This window comes from Scyliorhinus torazame, chromosome 12 (assembly GCF_047496885.1).
Source record: "Scyliorhinus torazame isolate Kashiwa2021f chromosome 12, sScyTor2.1, whole genome shotgun sequence".
In the NCBI taxonomy this organism is placed as follows: domain Eukaryota; kingdom Metazoa; phylum Chordata; class Chondrichthyes; order Carcharhiniformes; family Scyliorhinidae; genus Scyliorhinus; species Scyliorhinus torazame.
Genome location: NC_092718.1, coordinates 157,064,794 through 157,089,056, shown reverse-complemented (window position 1 = coordinate 157,089,056; position 24,263 = coordinate 157,064,794). Strand labels below are relative to the sequence as shown.

The window sequence follows — 24,263 nt, the reverse complement described above, 5'->3', positions numbered from 1 at the left end:
GGACGCCCCAGGAAACGGCCGCCAAAGGGATCCCGAGTCAGAGGGCAGGAATCGCAGGAGTCCACCTCCAGTTCTGCTGTACCGTCTGGGGAACCACCTAGGCGTAGTCAAAGGGCCCGTAAAGCCAGACAATTAGACTCAGTAAGTTGGCACGGGTGCAGGGCACAGACGAGTTTTAGGGGCTAGGGCACGTGTATGCACTGTTTGTTATTAAAATCACTTTAACACCTACAGAAGCTGCCATTGTGCTCTGTTCGAAGCGTGCGGGGATGTCATGTACATTGAGTGCAAGTGTGTGTGTGAGGGGTGGTCTTACGTCGGCCTCAGGTGAGTCTGCCCCCTTCCCCCTGGGCCGCCCTCACTATCCCCCCGGGCAGAGGACGGGATCGTGCGCTGCAGTGTCACAGCCGCATGCAGGGATGGTCCGGATGGATGGTGGTACTGTGGCCATGTGTCAGACATTGTCCAATGATGTGGAACCAGGAGCTCATCGCAGAGGTGGTTGCCATCATCCTCCATGGCCTGCAATAGATAGGCTTCCACCGGCGCCCGTGAGAGCCCGGCCGTCGTGCCGCAGGTGGATCTGCAATGGAGGGGTGGTGTGCATGCGGGTGGGGTGGGTGTGGTTGAGGGGGGTGAGGGTGTTCAGGTGATGCCATGGTGTGCGGTATGTGACCATGCTCGCCGATTCCCACGCCCCCTAGTCAGTGAAGCAGGCAGCTATCAGCCTGTCCCGTGCCCGCTGGCCCAGCCGGTAACGGTGGACAGCCACCCGCCCATTTCTAGCCCGTCTGCCCTGACCAGTGCCCCCATCCCCCTCATCTGGGGAGGACTGCACCTCTTCCTGCTGCTCCTCCACTTTACCCTCCTCTGCCTGCGGAACATCGCCCCTCTGCTGGGCTATGTTGTGCAGGACGCAGCACACCACCATGATGTGGCCGACCCTATCTGACGGATACTGGAGGGCGCCCCCAGAGAGGTCCAGGCACCTGAAACGCATTTTGAGCACGCCAAAGCACCTCTCTATCACACCCCTTGTTGCTGCATGGGCATCATTGAAGCTGTTCTCCATGTCATTCTGTGGCCTCCGTATAGGCGTCATAAGCCACGACCGCAACAGGTAACCCCTGTCGCCCAGCAACCAGCCCCTCAGCCGGGGTGGGTGGCGTCCCTCGTACATGCCGGGGATGTAAGACCGCGACAACACGTATGAGTCATGTACACTTCCCGGGTACCGGGCGCAGACGTGCAGGATAATCATGCGGTGATCGCAGACCACCTGGATGTTCATGGAATAGGTCCCCTTCCTATTGGTGAACACGGCCCTGTTTTACGCCGCCCCCCAGCGATTCTACGACCCGGTGGGGGATCGGAGAATCCCGCCCAAGGTGTGTGACCTCACACTGACAAAATCGCAGCCATTCAAGGAATGAAAGTCCCTGAGGCCAAAAAGCGGTTCTTTGTCTTTGTTTGCTTGGCGTTGCCAACTTCCTAGGCAAATGTATCCCTAATTTTGTCCAACCGAACAACATCTCTGAGAAACCTGTTTAAGAAATTGACCTTGTTTGCATGGACGAAGGATCATCAACAAGATTGGCTTGACATGGCCAGGCGGACAAACCCCCTTGCCCTCGCACCCCCCGTCCCCGGCACTCACCCCCCCCCGTCCCTGGCACTCACCCCCCTGTACCCGGCACTCACCCCCCTGTACCCGGCACTCACCCCCCTGTACCCGGCACTCATCCCCCCATCCCCGGCACTCATCCCCCCCATCCCCGGCACTCATCCCCCCGTCCCCGGCACTCATCCCCCCGTCCCCGGCACTCACCCCCACCTCCCCGGCACACACACCCCCGTACCCGGCACTCATCCCCCCTGTACCGGGCACTCATCCCCCCTGTACCCGGCACTCACCCCCCTGTACCCGGCACTCATCCCCCCATCCCCGGCACTCATCCCCCCATCCCCGGCACTCATCCCCCCGTCCCCGGCACTCACCCCCACCTCCCCGGCACACACACCCCCGTACCCGGCACTCACCCCCCCCTGTACCCGGCACTCATCCCCCCGTACCCGGCACTCATCCCCCCGTACCCGGCACTCATCCCCCCCCGTCCCCGGCACTCATCCCCCCGTACCCGGCACTCATCCCCCCCCGTCCCCGGCACTCATCCCCCCCGTCCCCGGCACTCATCCCCCCCGGTACCTGGCACTCATCCCCCCGTCCCCGGCACTCATCCCCCCCCGCCCCCCCTCGCCCCTGCGATTCTCCGAGTCGGGCGGCGCAATTGATGCCCCGCCGACTTTTCACCCTTGGGAGAAAGCGGCGGGTGGCGGGGGCGTGTTTTACGCCGCCCCCCCAGCGATTCTACGACCCGGCGGGGGATCGGAGAATCCCGCCCAAGGTGTGTGACCTCACACTGACAAAATCGCAGCCATTCAAGGAATGAAAGTCCCTGAGGCCAAAAAGCGGTTCTTTGTCTTTGTTTGCTTGGCGTTGCCAACTTCCTAGGCAAATGTATCCCTAATTTTGTCCAACCGAACAACATCTCTGAGAAACCTGTTTAAGAAATTGACCTTGTTTGAATGGACGAAGGATCATCAACAAGATTGGCTTGACTTGAAATCACAACTCACCACTGCACCGATTTTAGCCGATCCAAGTAGGGAGACAAATATTTTGACTGATGCAAGTCAGGACAGAATTGGAACAGTGTTGTTGTAGAAAGACGACAGGTCGTCTTGGGTTCCTGTCGCATATGCATCGAGAGCGGTGACACCAATAGAATGTCTCTACGCTCAAATCTAAAAAGAATGTTTGCGTCTACTAACCGGAATATTAACGTTCCATGACTACGTCTATGGACTACCCACTTTCACTGTGGAGACCGACCACTGACCATTGATGCATATTATTCATAAGGATCTCAACGACATGACTCGATGACTCCAAAGAATTCTAATGAATCTCCGCAGATACGATTTCGACCTCATCTACACACCTGGAAAAGATTTGATAATAGCAGATGCTTTATCACGCTCCGTCACTTTGCAAAGTGAACCACTGGAATTCATTCAACATATTGAATGTACAGATGTGTGCAGACAACATTCCAGCATTGGATGAAAAAAATCAACTTAATTAGAGAGGAGACTAAAAAGGGGTGCATTGCTACAACGTGTCATTCACCACATCAATAATGGGTGGCTGAAAGAGCAATGTCCCCAATTTCGCAATGTTCAAGCAGATTTGACGGTGATAAATGGTCTCCTGAGACTCGACAGGATAGTCATTCCACTGCGTCTCAGGCCTATGATACTAAGTCAGATTCATGAGGGACACCTCTGGATTGAAAAATGTAAGAGACGGGCAAGACGAGCTCTGCTGGACAGGCATAAACTGGGACATCACTGACATGGTTTTGGGATGTGAGACGTGTCAAAAGTTCCAGCCTGCGCAGTGCAAGGAGACGTTACAGCAAAGAGTTGGAAACCTCTCCTTGGGCCAAAGTAGGCATTGACCAATTTCATTCCAATGGTCGTGACTACGTGCTCATTATCGACTATTACTCAAACTATCCAGAGGTATTGAAGCTACCTATCTGACCTCAAGTCTATGATAAAAGCGAGCAAAGAAACCTTTTCCCAACATTGAATACCAACCATTGTCATGACAGACAATGGACCGTGTTTCGATAGCAATGATTGGGCAGAGTTTGCAAGACTCTACAATTTTAAACACATACCATCTAGTCCACATTACCCACAGTCGAACGGGAAACTAGAACAAGGAGTACATATTGTTGAACAACTGATTAATAAAGCTCCTGATTCTGCGTCAGACATCCATCTTGCGCTGCTCTATTATCAACAGGTCTGTAACCAGCACAGATGCTAATGAATAGAGATCTGAGAACAACGTTACCTGCATTGTAGTTTCGAAATCCTGGTCATCTCCCAGTGCTACAAAAAATGCAACAGCTACCTGATGTCAAAGATTATATTATGACATGATGCTACCACTCTGGACTCATTATCTCCAGATGACACCGTTAGGATCAACATTCCTGTTGGAGGATGGTCTGCTCCTGCCAAAATCATCAGACAAGCAGCAACAAGATCATACATAATCAAAACTATTGAAGATAACATCCTACGTAGAAATCACAGACAACTCAAGAAGATTCAACCACAAAAAACTTTTCCAGATCTACAACTCAACTAAACTATCTTTCAAGATACGCTAACCAACAATCAAAGTACCACTGACATGCAAAGAACTGTCAAGAAATCAGAATCACCACCTCGTCCACTGAGAAGATCTACGAGAAGAAGAAAGAAACCTAATAGACTGAACTTGTAAATACTTCACAGTCAATTTGGGTATTCGCCACTCATTTTGCTCTGTACAAAGTGATACATACGTTTTTTTGGTATACTTATTGTTCTCCATTTTTCCTTTGTTAAAACAAGTAAGAAATGTTTTTTTTAAAAAAGGGGGATGTAATGATATGTATACGTGCATATAACGAAAGGGTTAATTATAACATTGAGCTGTAACACTACCAATAGAGGGCACCAGTAGATCCCACTAAGTATCAGCTCCTCGAGGATCTTGGTCTCTTTCAACCCAGGAGTGTTTAGTAAGCAGTAATGTATGATAGATAGCTCTCAGTATAGTTAGTATTTATAGTTGTGAATCAGTTAATACGTCAATATTTTATTACTTGATTTCCAGAAATAGTTCTGTAGAGTGTCGAACTCCGATATAATCAATCATTACTTTAATACATCAGTTTGCTTAAGTTGAAGACTCGTGATTTCTTCAGGATCACACCATCAGACCATCTGCATCAACAGTAACTAGTAACTATACACATTACTAGACCCAGTAATATAACAACTTGCAGACTGCAACTCTGGTAAGAAGATGTTTTTTATTTTCAAGCTTGATCAGCATACAACGGCAAGAGGTTTGCGGGTGCCTCAAAATCTCTGAATTTACAGAGTTTAGGTGCAGTACTTATACATTTTCGAAGTTATTAGTCCACCCCAATTTGGCTGGGATCCAACCGCATCATTTAACCAATAACATTTATTTTTCTGCCAGTGTGATCGCTTCATGATTTTCTAATGCCTTATTCATGGTTCACAGATGATTTCCAAACCTTTCTTATCTGTCTGTCCTTGATACACTGTATACATTCTAGTCTATCTGGCTCTAACTGGTTCTATTGTCCACACTAAGGCTGCTTCGCTGATAAGAATTCCTGCTTGCCTGGCTGTTTTCACTGTTTCTGTGTGTGTGTACATTCTGTATTTTCTGATCACTCTCAATAATGTGGTCAAGTATCCCATTGTGCCTTGCATACCTTTTACAAGTGACTATGTATATTTCAATTTTATTCTGACTTAAAAATGCATTTCTACGTAATTATAGAGGATTTACGTGCTGCAATTTAGGCTATGATTATATTTCTATGATTGCTGTATAGTTTAATTCCGTAATTAAAGCTGTTCTCGCTAAACTACTCTATATTATATTAGTCTATTCTTTAATGCTTTTCCAGCTGTCAGTTTTCCCCAATAGATCAAAGCTTTTCCTAACTCCCTACACCATCTGTTAAAATTTCACACGTAAGAGAACAGTAAAACAATTGGTCAGTGGATTAGTTTCAAATTTAAGAGGGTATATCTCTCCTCACTGCTCCTGAACATCCCCCATACACCTTATCTGAGTTTAGCACACAGTTGATAAGGAAGTGGGGTCAGGGTAATTCCAAATTTGGCTTCTTTGTAGCTTGGTCTTGGTTTGTTTTCCGGGAGGTGGAATGTGAAGCGTTGGAGCATGCACGTGAAGAACAGGAAGAGTTCAGCCCTTGCCAGCTGTTCCCCCGGACACACACGACGACCTGCCGGGTGAAGAATGAGAGTAATTAGAGACGGCAGGAGAGAGGCCGCAGGGTCGCTTTGGGGTCACACTGATTGTACAGCAACTGGATTAATTACCAAAGGCTGGATTCTCCAATTTTGAGACTTAAGTGCTGAAGCCATCGTGTAAACTGTGGTCTTTTACACCAGGAAAACTGACGTCAAAAGGCCACCGATACTCTGTTTTGCTGGGGGCTAGCAGGGAGCCTCGTAGAGCTCGCAGCTCTAGTTGCTGATAAGGCCCCAGCACTTCTGGTTCAGAGGCATGCGTGCGCATGGCGAAAGCATGCAGCAGCTGCGCCGTGCTCCATGGCAGACTCAGCCCGCGGACCTTCATCGCCAAAGTAGTGCCCCCGATTGGCCGCTTGCGTGCCCCGGACAGCCCGTCCACATTGCTCCCAGCTCCAAATGAAGCCCCCCCCCCCTTGCCCTCCCCCGACTATGGTGGCCCCGGACTGAGTCTGCAGCCGCCACGCTAGGATCCCGGATGTTGTGAGCACACGTAAGCCACATCATTGGGAATTCAGCCGGTCGGCAACAGAGCATTGCGGGGCAGTGGCCTGCGGCGGTGGATACTCGGCAACTTAATTTGTTTCTAACTTTCTGGCCTTACGGGCCCTAATGCTACATTTACCTGGATCCCCAGACAGTACATCAGAGGTGGAGGCGGCCTGCTGCGATACCTGGGTCCCCGTTGGTGGCCATCTCCTGGGCAGGTCAAGCCTGGATTGGCCTGGCTACTGCTAGAGTGTCCCAGATGGCGTGATGCTGCCCTGATCTGCCCACTGCCGACTAGATACGCTAGGGACAGGAGGCGGGCTGGTGTCCGAGATGCTGTGGTGTTCCGGCACCACCCCTACGGGAGTCACCGGTACAGGCCCCATCACCTCCTCCTTCCTTGGAGTGCCCGATGGCCCCGGGATGTGTGCAGAGATATCCTGAGGCAGCCCTGCCACCTGGTGCTGCCAGTCCTGTAGGCCCGCTCTAGTCTCAACCAAGGTCTGCATGCTCACGGCCATGGAGTACAGGGAGTGGACCATCGCTGTCTGGGACTGCGTCACATCACCCATTGACTGTGCCATCACCTCCTGGGTCAGTGCTGTGGTGTTCTTTGTGATTCTTGTCCTCAGGATGAATGTTGTAGTGTTCACAATGACCACAAAAGTTATGTTCATAAACAAAGCTAACATTAATTTATACTACTTAAATTAAGCTCAACCACTGACTCCTAAAGTAAAGAATAATCTAATCTACAATCTATACCCAACATTCTAGTCTCATACTGTGCTGAACTCTATCACTGCTCTCTCTAGCTCTCCGCTCCAGCTCTCTCCCAGAGATCTGTGAGTCACTGCTTTATATATTTCTGTAATTAGCTCCATCTACTGGTTATCTACATCATTACATTATCCTTTTGTTATCTGTAAATTTCCTATAATGTCACATCCCCCTTCCTTTGAGAGAAAAAAAATTGTTCCAAATTCTTTCTGACACTTTTTTTTACATACATGTGGATTCTATGTTCATACATTAAATTACATACTTTGAAAGTATTGTTGAAAGTATTGTACATATCATTATTTCAGGTTCTTTAGAGTTATAGTCCTTCATTCTTTTTCACAAATTCAGTGTTTTTGGTGATCTTTTCGTTCTTTTTGCTCTTCTTAGTGCACTCGTAGTGCCATCAGAGCTTTCTGTCATCTGTCCTGTTTGTGTTGTTAATAATGCTACTGGCAGGTCTATGTCACTAAACAAAGTTTCTTTTGTTACATGCGGCTCTGGAAATTTCATCGCACTTTTAACTTTTTGAAACAGTGTTCCAGCTTCAGTTTGGACTATATATGACCTTGGTGAAACTTAAGACTTTAGCTGTTTCTGACCTGCCACCATTTGGATTTTTTATTCTTACAACATCACCTTCTTGCGGTAGCGGTTTCGCTTGCCTGTTATAGTCGGCTTGCTGTTTGCACTGCTTTTGCTTGAGACGTTGATGCATTAACTGTTCATTCTCATTAGGAATGGTAATGGCAGGTAATGTTGTTCGAATCTTCCTACCGATGAGCATTTGGACAATCCTGACGATAACGGAGTTGCTCAATAACTTAAGAGCGCGAACGACAAGTCCTTCTTGTCCTCATACGCCTTCCTGAAGATTGCTTTATTATGCCGATCCCATTTTCGGCTTTTCCATTAGATTGAGGATATAATGGACTGGTGGTAACGTGTTGGAAATTATTTGCCTCGGCAAGGGACAACCATTCCATGCTTCTAAAACAAGGTCCATTATCCGTCACAACTTTGACTGTCGAGCAAATACTGATTTTGCCACTCTTATTACTGAGTGAGCAGTCAAATCCGACAACGTCATTATTTCAGGATAGTTCGAGTAATAATCTATAATGATTAAATAATCCTTTTCTCTGAAATAGAAGATATCCATCCCAATCTCACTGGCAACAAAGGTTTCTTTGCATTGAGATGGTTGATGTATTTTGACAGACACTACACTCTTTCACGTAGTTGTCAACATCACAATTGATGCCCGGCCAATACACTGATTGTCTGGCACGTCTGCAACACTTTTCTATTCCTAGATGCACTTCATGTATCTTCTTGATGATACTTGGTCTCAGACAGGAAGGTATCACAATCCTGCCCCCTTTTAACAGGAATCCTTTCATCACTGTCAAATCATCCTTGATGTTTTGAAAACTTTGACATCTGCCATCCTTCAGTTAGGTTTATTTATTGCCCTTTGCAGAATTGGGTCTTTTCAGTTTCATCTTTGATCAACTTTATCTTTGCATCCGATGCAGGTAACATGTCTGCAACAAATGCAGTATGTGCTTCCACATTGAGAATAACGTTCAGTGTTGTCTCAGCACTATTGCTTGTGGTTCTTGATAATGCATCTGCCATAACTAATTCTTTGCCTGGTGTTTGATGCTGGTGTTCGTCGGTAGGCAGATAAACACAGGGATCTGCATCAAATAGCGATGACTTGTCTTCGTCTACAATTTTGAAGTTTACTGGCATTCAGATGTCACCATGCTGCAACATAGAGCAGCACAAACCTCTGGTCATGGCTTTGCCATTGTCATCTTTCAGTCGACTGGTTGATTTTCTTATTTCTGGAGAGCTGTGCACTTTTCTCAGATTGGCTTCAGTGAGTAAATTTGCCTGGGCACCTGCATCCAATTTGAATTACTCACCTGATCCATTTACAGTCAATGTTTCCGTCCAATCTTTTATTAAGTTGGAAATGTGAAAAAAATGTTTTTTTATTTTTATCCGGTGTATCAGCTCTATTTACCACTTCTACTATGAAGTCATCCTGTATAGGAAGGTTTCAGGAATCATCATGAACATGCAAAATGTTTTCATTCTGTCCTCTACTTTGTATGCTCTGGACCTTCTTATTAGTGTAAAATGATCTTTTAGCGTTGATTGCCGGTGTCGCCGAAGTGAAACGGCTTTGTGAGGCAAAATAATTGAGCTTGTTTCATTTTAAACATCTTTTACCGACTGTTGGGCAGTGTTTCTTTAAGTGGGCGTGGCCACAGCGTCGACACCTCATCATGCTTGTGACGTCATGTGCAAATTTCTCATGCGCATGTGCAGAACGGTCGATTTTGTTTTGTGTTGTTTTTCAAAGTTCACATGTGTAAACTGAGCCTGTACATGCGCAGAACAGCCAACGCCCAGATTGCGCTTCCTTCTCAAGCACGCCTGCGCAAAAGGTCGCCTTCTGCAGTTCTCTGTTTGTCTAGCCGCGCCACAGCTTCAACGACGTCAACCACGCATCCCAACTTCGCGCCATTTTTCTTAGCCCTGTACTCAGCATACTCTGACTGGATTGTTCACTAAATTTGCACAGATTTATGGCTCCTTCTGGCGACAGAATCGGTCTTCTCAACAATCTTTCTTGCAATCTCATCAAAAACACGGAGGCAGATAGAAAAACTTCAAATTGCTGTTTAAAGTTTTTCGAGTTTGGACTGAGTTTACCGGTGGTCCTGAAATGTTCTGGCGATTTCTGACCTTCCATTTTGCGATCCGGAACTTGGTGCTGCCTTCAAGATCTATGTCGCGGCTTGATTGTTCTTATTTTTTATCCAGACTCTATGCTAACTTTCTGCTCAATGCTTACTTTTAGGAATGCCTGGTACCATGTGGTATTCTTTGTGATTCTTGTCCTCAGGATGAATGTTGTAGTGTTCACAAGGACCACAAAAGCTATGTTCATTAACAAAGCTAACATTTATTTACACTACTTAAATTAAGCTCAACCACTTACTCCTAAAGTAAACAATAATCTAATCTACAATCTATACTCAACTATACTAGTCTTAACACTCTATCTAATACTGTACTGAACTCTCTATCACTGCTCTCTCTAGCTCTCCTCTCCAGCTCTCTCCCAGAGATCTGTGAGCCACTGCTTTATATACTTCTGTAACTAGCTCCATCTAGTGGTCATCTAAATCATTACATTAACCCTTTGTTAACTGTACATTTCCTGTAATGTCAGATGTGTCACGTCAGCCAGTGACAATGCCATCTCCTTCTGGACGGGGTCTCCTCCCTCTGTGTCTGTACCACTCAGCCAGTGCCTGGGTAATGCTGCCGATGTTCTCAGCCATGGCCTGCTGTGATTGTACCATGCTCAGAAGCGGCGCTGCGATGTTCAGGTCGCTCTGGCTCATGGCTGCCTGTGAGGTGGCAACCCTGTCCTGGGCCTCAGAAAGCGTTTTCACAGAATGCTGATCCATAGGCACAACCCTCGCCTCCACCGCGGATGCTACCCGTGCGGTGTTGGCTTGGGTGGCATGCACAGTCGGCATCACCTCCTGCTCCTGCACATAGTTGCACTCCTCCAATTGCGCCTAGCTCTGTGACTGCATCTCCACAATCGATGGGACTGTCCATTTCAGAAGCCCAAAACCCGTCTGGATGGCAGTTATTCCCCGGAGTCGGCCCGCTCTCCGACCATCTATCCCCTCGGGTATTCCAATCTCCACCTGATGTACCGGATCAACTGTGTGGTGCTGACCCAGGAGCCTCTTCACAAAGGTGTCCAACCGAGATGAGTGTCTCTGGGATGGTGGAGGGTGTTGGAGACTACTGTGATGGGAAATCGGTGTCATCCTTGGACTCACACTCCAGGGTGTCTTGGGTCCCAGTTCCACCGCTCGCGTCCGTGCTGTTGTCCTCATTGCTGCTCGGCACCCGGGGCTTCGGCTTTGGCACTGGCTGTGGGCGGGACACCAGAAGGACCCGCCCCATCACCATCAGCTCCTGTAATACAGCAGACACTATGCATAACTAGTCTGCTGGCCATGGGGTGGTAGGTGTCATGTGAGAGTACCTTCAAGACATGGATGTTTAAGCAATGTACCTTTACGAAAACAGTGATGTCAGAGAGTGGGTGGAGCTGGGCTTTAGGTCAGCCATTTTGCAGTTTAGTTTTGCAGTTTGAAAAGAGCTTGGGAGTGTGTGTTTGCAGTGAGCTGGATCCATGATAGACTATCTCTGGATCATTTGGGTGATTTAAACTCGTACTAGTAAAGCCTTTAACCTGATGTGATTCTGTTTAAAGGTGTTAAGTCTCTTGGAAGTTTGAAGGAACATTTTAAGGAATTATTTACTGTTGCAATATTTTCTGACTTATCTTTGAAGTAAGGGGTGTTAAGAGATCCAGTGTTTATTTAAGATGTTAAGTTGAGTTCATGGAATAAACATTGTTTTGTGTTTAAAAACCCATGTGTCCATAATTATAATCCCACTCCTAGGGAACAAGCCATGTGCTGGGAAAAGCAACAAATACATTAAAGGGAGAGGTGGGTTGAACACCATGATACATTTTGGGGTTCTGAAAACGTCTCGCCCATAACATAGGTGTGAGAGCAGTGGGGGTGGGGGTGGTTCACGGGGGGGTGGTTGACACATGTGTCACAGGGAACAGCAACTAAGCGGGTTCTCACTTCCTCGCCCATGGCCAACCTCCATCTTGGCGACCTCCCTTTCCTCCGGGCTGCCGACCATGTCCAGGGCCTTCTGCTCTGCCATGGTGAGCGTCCGCAGGTCCTACGGTCCCCTACCAGTTTTCTCCCGCTCCCGGTGATTATAGGCGGCATTCTCCAGGGGAGGGGGAACAGAAAATGCACAGTGTTAGACAGTCCAGCGCAGGCAGCCCAGGGTGTGGGTAGCTGGTGGCTTCAGTGGCCATGGCACCCGGCCATGATGGACGGTCTGGGTGCCGGCATGTGGTGCAAGGTGGGGGCTCGGCTGCCCTCTGGGTGGGAGTCGGGTACCAGGCTGTGGAATGGGGGTTAGTGCAAGGGGCACAGTGCTGCCTACTCACCCTGGCTGCCCGAAGGAGGTCGTGCAGTTTTTTCCAGCACTGCTGACCAATCCGGACAGTGTTGCTCACGGCGCTCACAACCTCTGCTATCCTCACCCAGGCATGGCGGTGCGGTGGGTGGCAGGGTCAACTGCCTCTCCTCCACCGTGTGCCAGGGGGTTTCCAGCTAGGCGTCGGTGAAGCGTGGTGCCGTGCGTCTTGCTGCCATCTTGTTGGCTGGGATGGTGTGTGTGGGGAGTGGAGGATGTATATGTGGCTCCAGCTTGTCAGCCATCTGTGTATCAATTGCAAATTCAGTGAATCCCACACCGTTTCTCATTGGAATCGATTGTGTTCCACGTGGTGCCGGTGCTAGGCCCTCAATAGTCGCTGAATCGGACTAGGTGCGGTGCCAGTTTTGCTGTCGTGGAACTCAATGAATCCTGCACTGGCATCAACACTTGGTCTCAGAACTGGAAAATCCAGCCGCTTATTTTAACCTGTGTCCCCTAGTTCTGGGGCTGGATTCTCTGATTTTGAGGCGATGTCCGGAGGAAGTGTCTAGTTTTACAATGAAAAAGTTGGCGCCGATGTTCCGCAAAGTGGGGGGCAGCAACGGCACCGGGTAAAACCCCCGGCATTCCCGACATAAACAGCCGGAGAATTGCCGAGTCCACCTGAAGTGGTCACGCCGTACAACATGGACCCGGCTGGCCAAATAGTGTCCCCCTGGACCCCCCTTCCACATGGAACCAGCCCCCTCCCCCAGTCCCCGCAGCCCCCACCAGTCCCCGCAGCCTCCTCGAAGCTCACCCTTCCAGCAGCAGGGCTCCTCCCCCCCCATCCTGTCTGTGCTGGCGTTGGACACAGTCCGCAGCCGCCACACCGGGTTTACGAAAACTCAGATCACACGCAACCTGCGCGGCCGGGAACTCAGCCCATTGGGCGGGGAGCATCGGGGAGGGCCTCAAAGCGATGATGCTGTCCCAAAGGCGTGTGGCGCGCTCTTCGATGACGCCACTTTGGAGGAGGCGGAGCATCCGAAAAACGGCACCGGCCCCGATTCTCCGCCCGATTGCCAGTAATGATTTTGGCAAAAAAGAAAAATGCTGGAATTTATGGGACACTTGGAACATCTCAATGCAACCAAGCAGCGTGATCATAGATTTGTGAAAGGGAAATCCTGTCTGGATTCTCCGCAGTCCCGTGCCGAAATTGCGTTTGGCGCGGGGGCGGAGAATCAAAGTTCTCTGCCGTATCGGACCCTGCGCCGCTCCACTGATTCTTCGGGCCCTCCCATCGATACTCTGCTCCCGACTGGCCGAGTTCCTAACGGCATGGAACTAATGTGGTATGGCCGGTCGGGACTCTCGTGCGGCGGCTGCGGACTCAGTCCGCGGCTGCCCTGGTGGGGGCGGGGGGATCGAGCACTGGGGGGGGGCCTTATGGGCAGTCGCGGCAGCGATCGGGCCGGTCTGATACAGCGCCTCGGCCGATCGGGGGGGCCTAGTTTTTTTTGGTGTTGGTCCAAGTCCACCTTGGTGCTCAGCGTGGCCGCTGGAGGTCGCCGCCGCGTGCCTGCGTGAACTCGGAACCGGAAGTGCAGATGCCCAATTCTGCAGCCAAAGCTGCATGAAGCTCCCCGAGTCCCTGCCAGCCCCCAGACGTAAGTGAATCGCCTTTTACTTTTTGCAGGAAACTGAGGAGTGCAACACCAGCGTTTTTACACCGGAGTGGGGACACAGCCCCATTTTGGGAGAATCCAGCCCCAATTTTGGAGTTCTTTGAGGCAGTAACAGGCAACATGGATAAAGGGAAATCTGTGGATGTGCTTTTCAACAGCTTTTAGAGTAAAGCAATTGTTATCTTTTTTTTTTAATCAACGGAGAATCCCGCTCCAAGTCTCTCCCACAAGGGGAAAAATCCTTTCAGCATCCACACTGTCAAGTCCCCTCAGGATCTTACATGTTTCAATAAAGTCACCTAACTACTCCAAACTGCAGAGGATACAGGTCCAACCTCTCCAACCTTTCCCCAGAAGGACTTCCCCCCATCCCAGTGTCCAGTGGTATGAATCTTCTCTGAGATGTTTCTAACAAACACATTTATACCCTTCCTTAAATAAGGAGACCAAACTATGTACTGCACTCTAGATGTGCTCTTACTAATACCCTACACAACTGTAGCAAAATAATCCTACTTTTATATTTCACGTCCCTTGCATTAAATGATGACATTCAATTTGTCTTGCTGACCACTTGCGTTACCCAGATACTAACTTTTCCTGATCATGTACCAGAACATCCAGATCCCTGTGTACCACAAGAGTTCTGCAGTCTCTCTCCATTTGAAGAATATCCTGCTTTTTTATTCTTTCCGCCAAAATGGACAAGTCCCGTTCTTCCCATTATATTCCCTCTGTCAAATATTTTCCCCCTCACTTTACCTAATTCTGCCCTTTTGCAGGCTACCTATGTCCTTTGCAGAACTCCCTTACATCAGCAAATGTAGCAACCATATATTTGATCCCTTCATCCAAGTAATTGATATAAATTGTAAACAGTTGAAGCCCCAGCACAGATCCCTGTGGCACTCCACTTGTCACATCTTGCCAACCAGTAAATGACTCATTCATGCCAACTCTTAGTTTCCTGTTAGATCCTCTGTCCATGTCAACATGTTGCTCCCTACACCATTCACACCGTGTCACCTGTTTTCTGGAAATCGAAGTATGGCACATCCACCGCTCCCCTGTATCCATGTTGCCTATTACTTCCTCAAAGAACTCCAAACATAATTTCCCTTTCACAAATCCATGATCACGCTGCCTGATTGCATTGAGATGTTCTAAGTGCCCCATAAATTCCAGCATTTTCCTATTGATCGGTGTTGGGCTAATTGACCTGTAGTTTCCTGCTTTCTGTCTCTCTTCTTGAATAGTGGAGTGACGTTCACTATTTTCCAATCTTACACATTATCGCTTTCAACTGCTTTTAGAGTTAAACAATTGTTATCTTTTTTTCAATCAATATATCATGAAACAATTTTTTTTTTAAACCCACAAATTAAAAATAAAGACACTGGCCCGGAAATTTCACAAGAGGACGTGGGACCCCACAGTGGAGATGATAAAGAATAGGGCAAGCAACCAGGACTGGATGAAATAACAAAGTGATTATTGAAACAACAGGAGAACTAGGAACTAAAAATCTGACTGTTATCGTCAACCACAACACCTGCATTATCCCAGTACATTTAACAAAATCTGTTTTAATTGTGATATCGAAGATATCTGGTGCAATGGGGTACGAAATACATAGAACAATCTGCCTAATAAGTCATGTAGTAAAGATTATCCTCACAATCCTAAAGGCCAGAGATAGAGGGAATATTCAGTCAGAGATTTCAAATACTCAGTGTGGCTTTGTAGTCATTAAATTAACACAAAATGCAATCTATCTTCAAAAAAACTTGGCAGAAAGAGCCATTAAATACAAAATTATCTTTACCGATGTTTTATTGATTATACAAGAGCCATTTGATGAAGTCCAGATTACCATCTCAGGAATTTGCTGGAAGACATCAACATTAATGGGAAAAATCTTTGATTCATTTGGAATATTTATTGGAATCAGATAATGACGCACTGTTACAAGAATAAACTCAGTGATTGGAAAGCAATCTAAAAAGGGGTTAGACAAGGCTGTGTTCCCTCACTGGACCCTTTCAGTGAAGTAAAGTCATCACAGTCCCAGATGACCATGTTTTCCCCTTTTGAGGGGGGAGAGCCGACTGGTAGTGATCTAACCTCAGGATCATCACACCTCAGGCCAGGGGCAAGGTTGGGCCTTCATGAATAAACTCTGCCAGTGTGGGAATTGAACCCACACTTTTTGCCTCGCTCTGCATCATGAACCAGTTATCCAGCCAACTGGGCTAAACCGGCCCCCAACTGGAAGGCATGGATGGTATAAAGGTAGGCGGGAGAGTCATCTTTCAAAAATGAATGGACACAGTTGCAAAGTAAAGTGTTCGATATGGACCTACACTCAACTGGAAGAAAGTGTACATCACGGTAATGATCAAGAGAAAGGATATTCCAGTATGTAACCTCACAATAAATGGAAGAAAGTTAGAATATATCAATCAACTATCTAGGAAGCATGATAGCATCCGATGTAGAAGCAGCACTGAAATCTGAAAAGGATTGGACAAACCAGAAGTGTTTTTACAAAATTTAGCAACATTCTAAGCAACTTCAGCTTGAGTCTGAAAATGAGAATTGTGTATTAAAATGTTCTGGCTGGTCAGCAATGAATTATGGATTTGAAGCATTGGGAAAGAAGAAGGAAAGAAAATAAACAGCCCCAAAATGTGATGCTCATGAAGGATCCTAAGACGCTGGTCGGAGAAAAGAATTACTGAAGAAATATTGAATGGTGGTAGAAGAATAAGAGAACTCTCAATCAAAGACAAATTATGTTCCTCAGACATTTTGTGCAGAAGGATTGAAATGCATAACCACAATTGGAAGGATTAATGGAAGAAGAGCAAGAGGATGAATGCAAAGGAAGCAGCTCGACAACATCAACGGCTGGCTTAACTGTAAGGGTCCTTCCTGGGGATTTCCTTATTTCCCTTTATTATGTGCCATTATCATTTTGATCCGTGGATGATTAATGGACATGTGTCTTTAAGTCAAGCACCAGAGAGAATGGGAATTCAGGAAGTTGCAATATAATGTATGGGCTGCAAGCTTTGTACAGCAAGACCCAGACTTTGTGGCACTCGAGACATGGGGTGGGACTTGGTTTGATTGGTTGGCTGGTGGTCAATGAATGGGCCAAAGGGCTGTATTCTGCCTGGTAACAGGCTTCTGTTATGGACCAGGGTTTAGAGAACCCCAAAGTGTATCATGGAGTTCACCTCACCCACAACCTTTAATAGATTGTGGTTATGGGCCCACTCTACAGGTGTGGTGCAGCAGAAATCTAAAAGTATTTTTTAAAGCAAAACAATGTTTATTCTATGAACTCAGTTAACCTTTTTAAAACATACAGTGAACATCTTAGCAACCATCAATTCAAATACAACCCCCAAAGAATACAACACTCTAAGTCATCCTTAAACTTTCCTTTTAGCATCCATAAGACAAAAAGAACCCTTTGTACAGAAAGACATCAGGTTTAACTTCACAACTGAGAACAGTTACCACGTTGAAATCACCAAATGGACATTCATAAGCTTGCAGAGGTTCATGCACATCGTGCTGTGACTGCAGCGTCTCCAAAACAAAACTAAACACACCCTGTAGCAAACAGCCTAAAACGAAAGCAAAGCAGACAGACAGCCCAGCTCCACCCACACTCTGACATCACTGATAAACACCCATTTCTTAAAGGTACATTCACTACAGATATTTTTATAAACACCCATTTCTTAAAGGTACTCACACATGACATCTCCCCCCAAGAAAAAAATCATCAACTTCAAGATGGTTTCATTTTTTACCTTTTCTTTTTCTTTTAAGAAATATGGACCGTGAATATACATTTCTTTTTTGAACAAAACAAAACGCGCAAACATTTATAATAATGTAGTCCATTTTAGTTCTTCTTCCTCCACTGAACCTGCTTCTGTTCATCACATTCGTGACAAAGCATTGGCTATCACGTTTTCTCGTCTGGCCACATGTACTATTTTTAAATGAAATAGTTGTAACAATAAACTCCATCGAAACAATTTTGCATTGTTATTCCGGAATCGCTCCAAAAACATAAACGGATTATGATCAGTATATATAATGGTGTCAGATGGATTGCTGGTCACCTAAATGTGAAAATGTTGCAAAGCCAGCACCAAACTCAAAGTCTCCTTCTCAATCGTTGAATACTTTTTCTGGTGAGAATTCAATTTCTTTGAAAAATAACCAATAGGCCGCTCTAGTCCTTAATCACCGTCTTGTAGAAGCACCGCACCTACGCCCACATCACTCGCATCAACAGCCACTTTGAATGGTTTGGTATAATTTGGGATGGCTAACATAGGATCAGTGGTCACCGAAATAAATAGAAATACCCACAGTATTTGGACCGAAACAGAGCAACACAATACTAAAACTTTATCTCCACTGGCAAAGCTACGAACTTTGGATTTCTTGTCCGCTTCCCGTTTCATCACATGTTGTGGCAACTTTTAAATGCTGTCTAGCCAATTCACCTGCTCTATTTAATTGTTCCCTATTTGACACATAATCTAATAATGATTTCTCACTCACCAATTTTCCCTCAATCAATTTCGTGGTCCTCTTACCTCATGACCAAATATTAGTTCAAAAGAACTGAATTTGGTTGACTCATTAGGTGCATCCCTTATTGCAAACAATATGAACGGAATTCCTTTATCCCAATCCTCTGGATAATCTTGACAATAAGCCCTCAACATTGTCTTTAATGTTTGATGTCACCTTTCCAACACTCCGTGCGATTCTGGATGGCACGCAGTTGATTTAAATTGTTTTGTTCCTAAGCTATCCATGACTTCTTTGAATAACCTTGAGGTAAAATTTGATCCTTGATCCGATTGTATTTCTGTGGGTAGTCCATATCTAATAAAGAATTTAAGTAACTCCTCCACAATCTTTTTAGCTGCATTATTACGTACTGGAATGGACTCTGGAAACCTAGTCGACACATCAATTATCGTCAAAAGATATTCATTCCCACTTTTTGATTTAGGAAGCGGTCCTACGCAATCAATAAAGACCTTTGTAAAAGGTTCCTCAAATGCTGAAATGGGTATTAAGGGCACTGGTTTTATCACTGCTTGAGGTTTCCCTATCATTTGACATGTGTGACATGATCGACAAAATAACTACATCTGTATGTAGTCCAGGCCAATAAAAATGTTTTTGGACTTTAGCTTGAGTTTTCCTTTCTCCCAAATGACCTCCCACTGGTACCTCATGTGCAACTCGCAACACCTCCTTTCTATAGCCTACCGGAAATACTACTTGATAACTTCTGCCCACTTTTCATCCTCCTGCATATGTAAAGGTCTCCATTTTCTCATCAAGACATCATTTTTACGGTAATAACACTCTGGTATACACTCAGGTTCCTGTTCCGTGTATGCTTTCTGATACATCCGTTTTATTTCTACATCTTTCGGTTGTAACTCCACCAATTTTCCTGAACTAAAAATATCCGCTTCATCCTCCACCTGTTCTTTTCCAACCATCTGATCAAAAATCGTTTCTGATAATTGCACTTCACCTTTATCTTCACTCAATGATTTCTCCTCTTGTCTTAACTGGTGACTTTGCGACCTTGTTATTACACAATCCGTAAAAATCCCAGGATATTCGTCCTTCAACACTTCAGTTGTTTGATTTTCTACTGGCTCATCAACCACAGTAGGCATCACTCCCACCTGCGATCCAGCTATATCATTACCCAAGATAAAGTATTCCTGGACAAGATAGTTTCTCTATTACTCCGACTACCACTTCACCACTCTTCACTGGACTTTCCAACCTTACCTTATATAATGGAACACTAATCTTCTCACCCTGAATTCCACATATTACCACTTTTTCTGGCAAAATTCTTTTAAACTACATAACTTCTCATCTCTTACCATTAAAGATTGACTAGCTCCCGTATCTCTTAAAATTGTGACTTCTTTACCTGCTCCTCCTGATACACATGAATACACTTTACCCACACAAATAGAGATCTGGCACCTTCTTATCAATTACCTCTTAATCAGGCTGTACAATCTTTTGCACCTCCTTCGCTTCACTTGGGCTTTCCTTTTATCACTTTAAAAAACCCCACTGTCTTATCCTGTTTTACCATATCAGCCTTCCCAGTGCTTTTCTTCCACCACCAACACTGTGACTTTACATGGCCTAGTTTATTACAGTGAGAACATTTGTAACTTTTCGTTTGTTTTCCCCCATCCTGGATTTCCTTTTTAGTCTGAGGTACAGTCTCCTTATTTTCTCCCACCAGATCACCTTTACTTTTACCACTTGAGTATTTCTCATGTCCCCAGTTTCTATCCCTCACAGGGTGAAAGTGATGTCGTAAACCAAACTTTGATTTATGAACTAATTCATAATCATCTGCCATTTCTGCTGTTAATCTCGCAGTTTTAACCCTCTGCTCTTCCACATTAGTTCTCACTACATCAGGAATTGAATTTTTAAACTCCTCCAAAAGTATAATTTCTCTGAGAGCTTCATACGTTTGGTCTATTTTGAAAGCCCTTATCCACCTATACAAATTACTCTGATCCTTTCAAACTCCCATGTATGTTTGACCAAATTCTTTCCTTAAATTTCTAAACCTTTGTTTGTCGGCTTCATATGCACCTAAGATGGATTTTTTCACCTCCTCATACGTCCCAGATACCTCTTTTGGTAGTGATGCAAACACTTCACTAGCCCTACTTACCAGCTTTGTTTGAATCAATAATATCCACATGTCCGATGGCCATTTCATTTGTTTAGCTACCTTCTCAAATGAAATGAAAAAGGCTTCTAGCTCCTTCTCATCAAACCTTGGCAATGCGTGGACATATTTAAATAGATCCCCACCAAGCATTCAACTATGAAGCTCTTTCTCACTATCCTCATCACTATCCTCCAATTGTACGTTGCCCTTTACGTCTGCCAATTTTAACTGACTGTCATGTTTCATGGCCATTTTCTGAAGTTGAAACTCTCGCTCTCTTTCTTTTTCCTCTCTCTCTCTTTTTCCCTGAGCTGTATCTCCCTTTCTCTTTCCTTTTGTTCTGCTGGAGCTATTCTTTCTGTTTTCCTTTCTTTTTCTTTTTCCTCTCTATCTCTCTCTCTCTCTTTCTTTTTCCTCTCTCTCTCTTTCGTATTCAAGCTGCTTTAATTCTTTCTCATGTTCCATTTGTTCAATTTGTAACTGAATTTTTGCCATGTCCAATGAGTCAAACTGCATCTCAGGCAATTTTAAATGCATAATTGCCTCATTTTTTCGCATTTTGTCAGGTAATGTTAACTGCGATGTTTTTGCCCATTCGAAAAGCCTGTTTTTAGTCTCTGTCCGTGTGTACTGTGTGTGACCGTCTCCACCCCCAAAAACTTCAGAGCCTCTGATAGAGCCATTCTCCACAACACACTCCCGACTTAAACTGAAATACCACACCTGGAAAGCAACCAAAATATGCTCACCCCTCACTGTCTTTAAGTTCACTGAGCCAATCTTAATAGATAGACTTTTATCCCAGACGAGCCCCCAGTTTGTTATGGACCAGGGTTTAGAGAACCCCAAAGTGTATCATGGAGTTCACCTGACCCACAACTTTTCATAGATTGTGGTTATGGGGAGCACACGGCCCACTCTACAGGTGTGGTGCAGCAGAAACCTAAAAGTATTTTTAAAAGCAAAACAATGTTTATTCTATGAACTCAGTTAATCTTTTTAACATCTTAGCAACCATCAATTCAAATACAACCCCCAAAGAATACAACACTCTAAGTAATCCTCAAACTTTCCTTTTAACATCCATAAGACAAAAAGAACCCTTTGTCCAGAAAGACATCAGGTTTAACTTCACTACTGAGAACAGTTACCATGTTGAAATCACTAAATGGACATTCATAAGCTTGCAGAGATTCATGCACATCGTGCTGTGACTGCAGCATCTCCAAAAGGAAACTAAACACACCCTTTAGCAAACAGCCTAAAACGAAAGTAAAGCAGACAGACAGCCACACTCCACCCACACTCTGACATTACTGATAAACACCCATTTCTTAAAGGTGCATCCACTACAGATATTTTTATAAGCACACATTTCTTAAAGGTACTCTCACATGACACTTGTTGTGAAAACTTGGAAGAATATGAAATTTGAAACATGAAAATAACACTAAGAATACCTAAGGCGTTTAAATGAAAAGGAGAAGTCCCACAAGGGGTTAACAGCAGCAGCCTGTTTTGAAAGCAGACAACTTCACAGACAGGGATGAAAATAGATAGGAGCTTCATTTTAATTCACAAAGTCAGAAAATACATTTGTTTGACTTAAAAACTCTTAAAGTTATATGAAAAGGAACAGTATCTCACAAATCTTTAGTAAGGAGTTAATTAATTGAACAATTAGGAAAACCAGCCAGAATCGAAAGTATAAGATAAGGAACAAATGTTAATGTGTGAAAAGTAATAAAATGAAACAACTGATTAATAAATTGAGGAAACTAAAAGGTGACAAGGTAACATTATAACAACATCACATTTGAAGTTAAAATCTTTTGAAGATGGCCAAAGCAGATAAAGGTAGACTCAGGGGGGATAACACTAACATGACATTATCTTAACCTGAAGATGACCCGAGTCGAATCAGAGAAAAAGTGCATCAGAAAAGACATGAAACCAAAAGTGTGCGAACTAAGGCACATAAAGCACATCAAGCAAAGCGAGAAAAATGCAGTCAAGGATGGCGAGCTAGGGAGGATGAAACTGCACTATCGCTGTACAAGCAGAACCACACTTCTAAACTGCTAAAATTTAGCCTACCAAGTGTCATGCAGACAGACTGAAGGGTGCCAGGTTCAAAGGTTAAGGGGCCCCAAATGGCTATAAAAACTGGGGATAATGAGCAGATAATCAGAAGAGCACCTTCCTCGGTAATGGGACAAGCAACATCGTTAGACCGAGCAACCCAGAGAACTCAGCAGAAGACCAAAAGTTAAAGAAGCCTGATTGCCAAGCGAGACTTGAAAGTCTGCAACTGGTCCGAACAGGAAAAGATCTTTCTACCTTTCTGTAAAATTAGTTATTCTCTTTTAACTTGAAAATAAAGTTAAATTCAAATTGATAACCTGAAAGAGTGGTTATTATTTTCTCTTTAAAGTTTACTTTACTTAACTTAGCAAGCTGGACCCGTGTGTAAGTTACTAAGTGGTAAGTAGATAAAATTCTTCTACGAAGATACGGGTTATAACCGGGGGATAACTTGAAACACTAGTTTGACCCGAATAGCATCCGCCGAAGTCTGCGTAGGAGTCGGGGAATGAGAATCCCTGCTGACCATTTAGAATAAATCGGCCCTTTTTGGTATAGGGGGAATTCTAAGAATAGTGGTGAGGTAAAAACTACACACTTCAAACGGAAACCTGGATTTGAAAGCTTACTTCGAAGGTAGGTCTGCTTAAAGACAACCATCTGAAACAAAGACTCATTTTTCTTTTACTTATTATTTTGCACCCCTCTCCTTCCCTCTGTTTGTCTGCTATGATCGGAATATTTGGGAGACGACGGTCACTCACGTCACTTGACATGTCACTTTGACAAAGGCAAAATTAAGTCTTTAGAAACTGGGCTGACCATAGGGGCTTTGAGAGCAGACTTATTTTAGATTGTAATTTCAGGAATGTTACACATCCTCTTTGAGGTACACGGATGTGGCTGGACATCCATTATTAATCCAGGGCTGTATGTTCCAGTACATTTTATGATTTCTCGGATCCTACATTACCTGCAGAGAATGGGAGAAAGGCTTCCTGTTTCACAAACTGCCCCTCCGGGTTGAGGAAGTGACCCGGATTAAACTGATGTGGAGTCGACCAAACGTTCTCATCAAACATGATGGAGGTAAGGTTTGGAATGATCATTGTTCCCTGTAAGGCATTTGAATAATAAGACGTATTAGAAACATTGAAAATAGGAGCAGGAGGAGGCTATTCAGCCCTTCGACCCTGCTCTGCATTCATTATCATCATGGCTGATTATCCAACTCAATAGACTTATCCCGCCTTCCTCACATATCTTTTGATCCCCTTGGCCCCAAGTGCTATATCTAACTGCTTCTTGAAAATATGCAGGGCGGGATTCTCTGTGGGCCGACGCAGATACCAGTAAATGTGATTGGGCGGAGAATTGGCCATGAGGCCGTGAAGCCAAAATCGTGGTGAGTGCAATTTTCAATGCTCCGGAGCCTCGACAGAGAC

At 45.2% G+C, this 24,263-nt stretch overlaps 1 protein-coding gene across 3 annotated transcripts in view; it reads right to left on the bottom strand.

Annotated features, from left to right (window-relative positions):
* Positions 1 to 4,918: 4,918 nt before the first annotated feature.
* The window catches only part of LOC140386682 (cytochrome P450 2D20-like), a 145,113-nt gene continuing 125,768 nt past the window's right edge, over positions 4,919 to 24,263 (bottom strand). The window contains exons 8-9 of one of the 3 annotated variants that reach the window (XM_072469231.1): positions 23,792 to 23,933; positions 4,919 to 5,912 (exon numbers count right to left, since the gene is read on the bottom strand). In XM_072469231.1, the coding sequence (XP_072325332.1) occupies positions 5,731 to 5,912; positions 23,792 to 23,933 (324 nt within the window). In that variant the 3' untranslated portion in view covers positions 4,919 to 5,730. Of the gene's footprint in view, positions 5,913 to 17,237; positions 17,971 to 23,791; positions 23,934 to 24,263 lie in introns of those variants that run through there. The other 2 variants (XM_072469232.1, XM_072469233.1) reach the window with 2 other exon arrangements.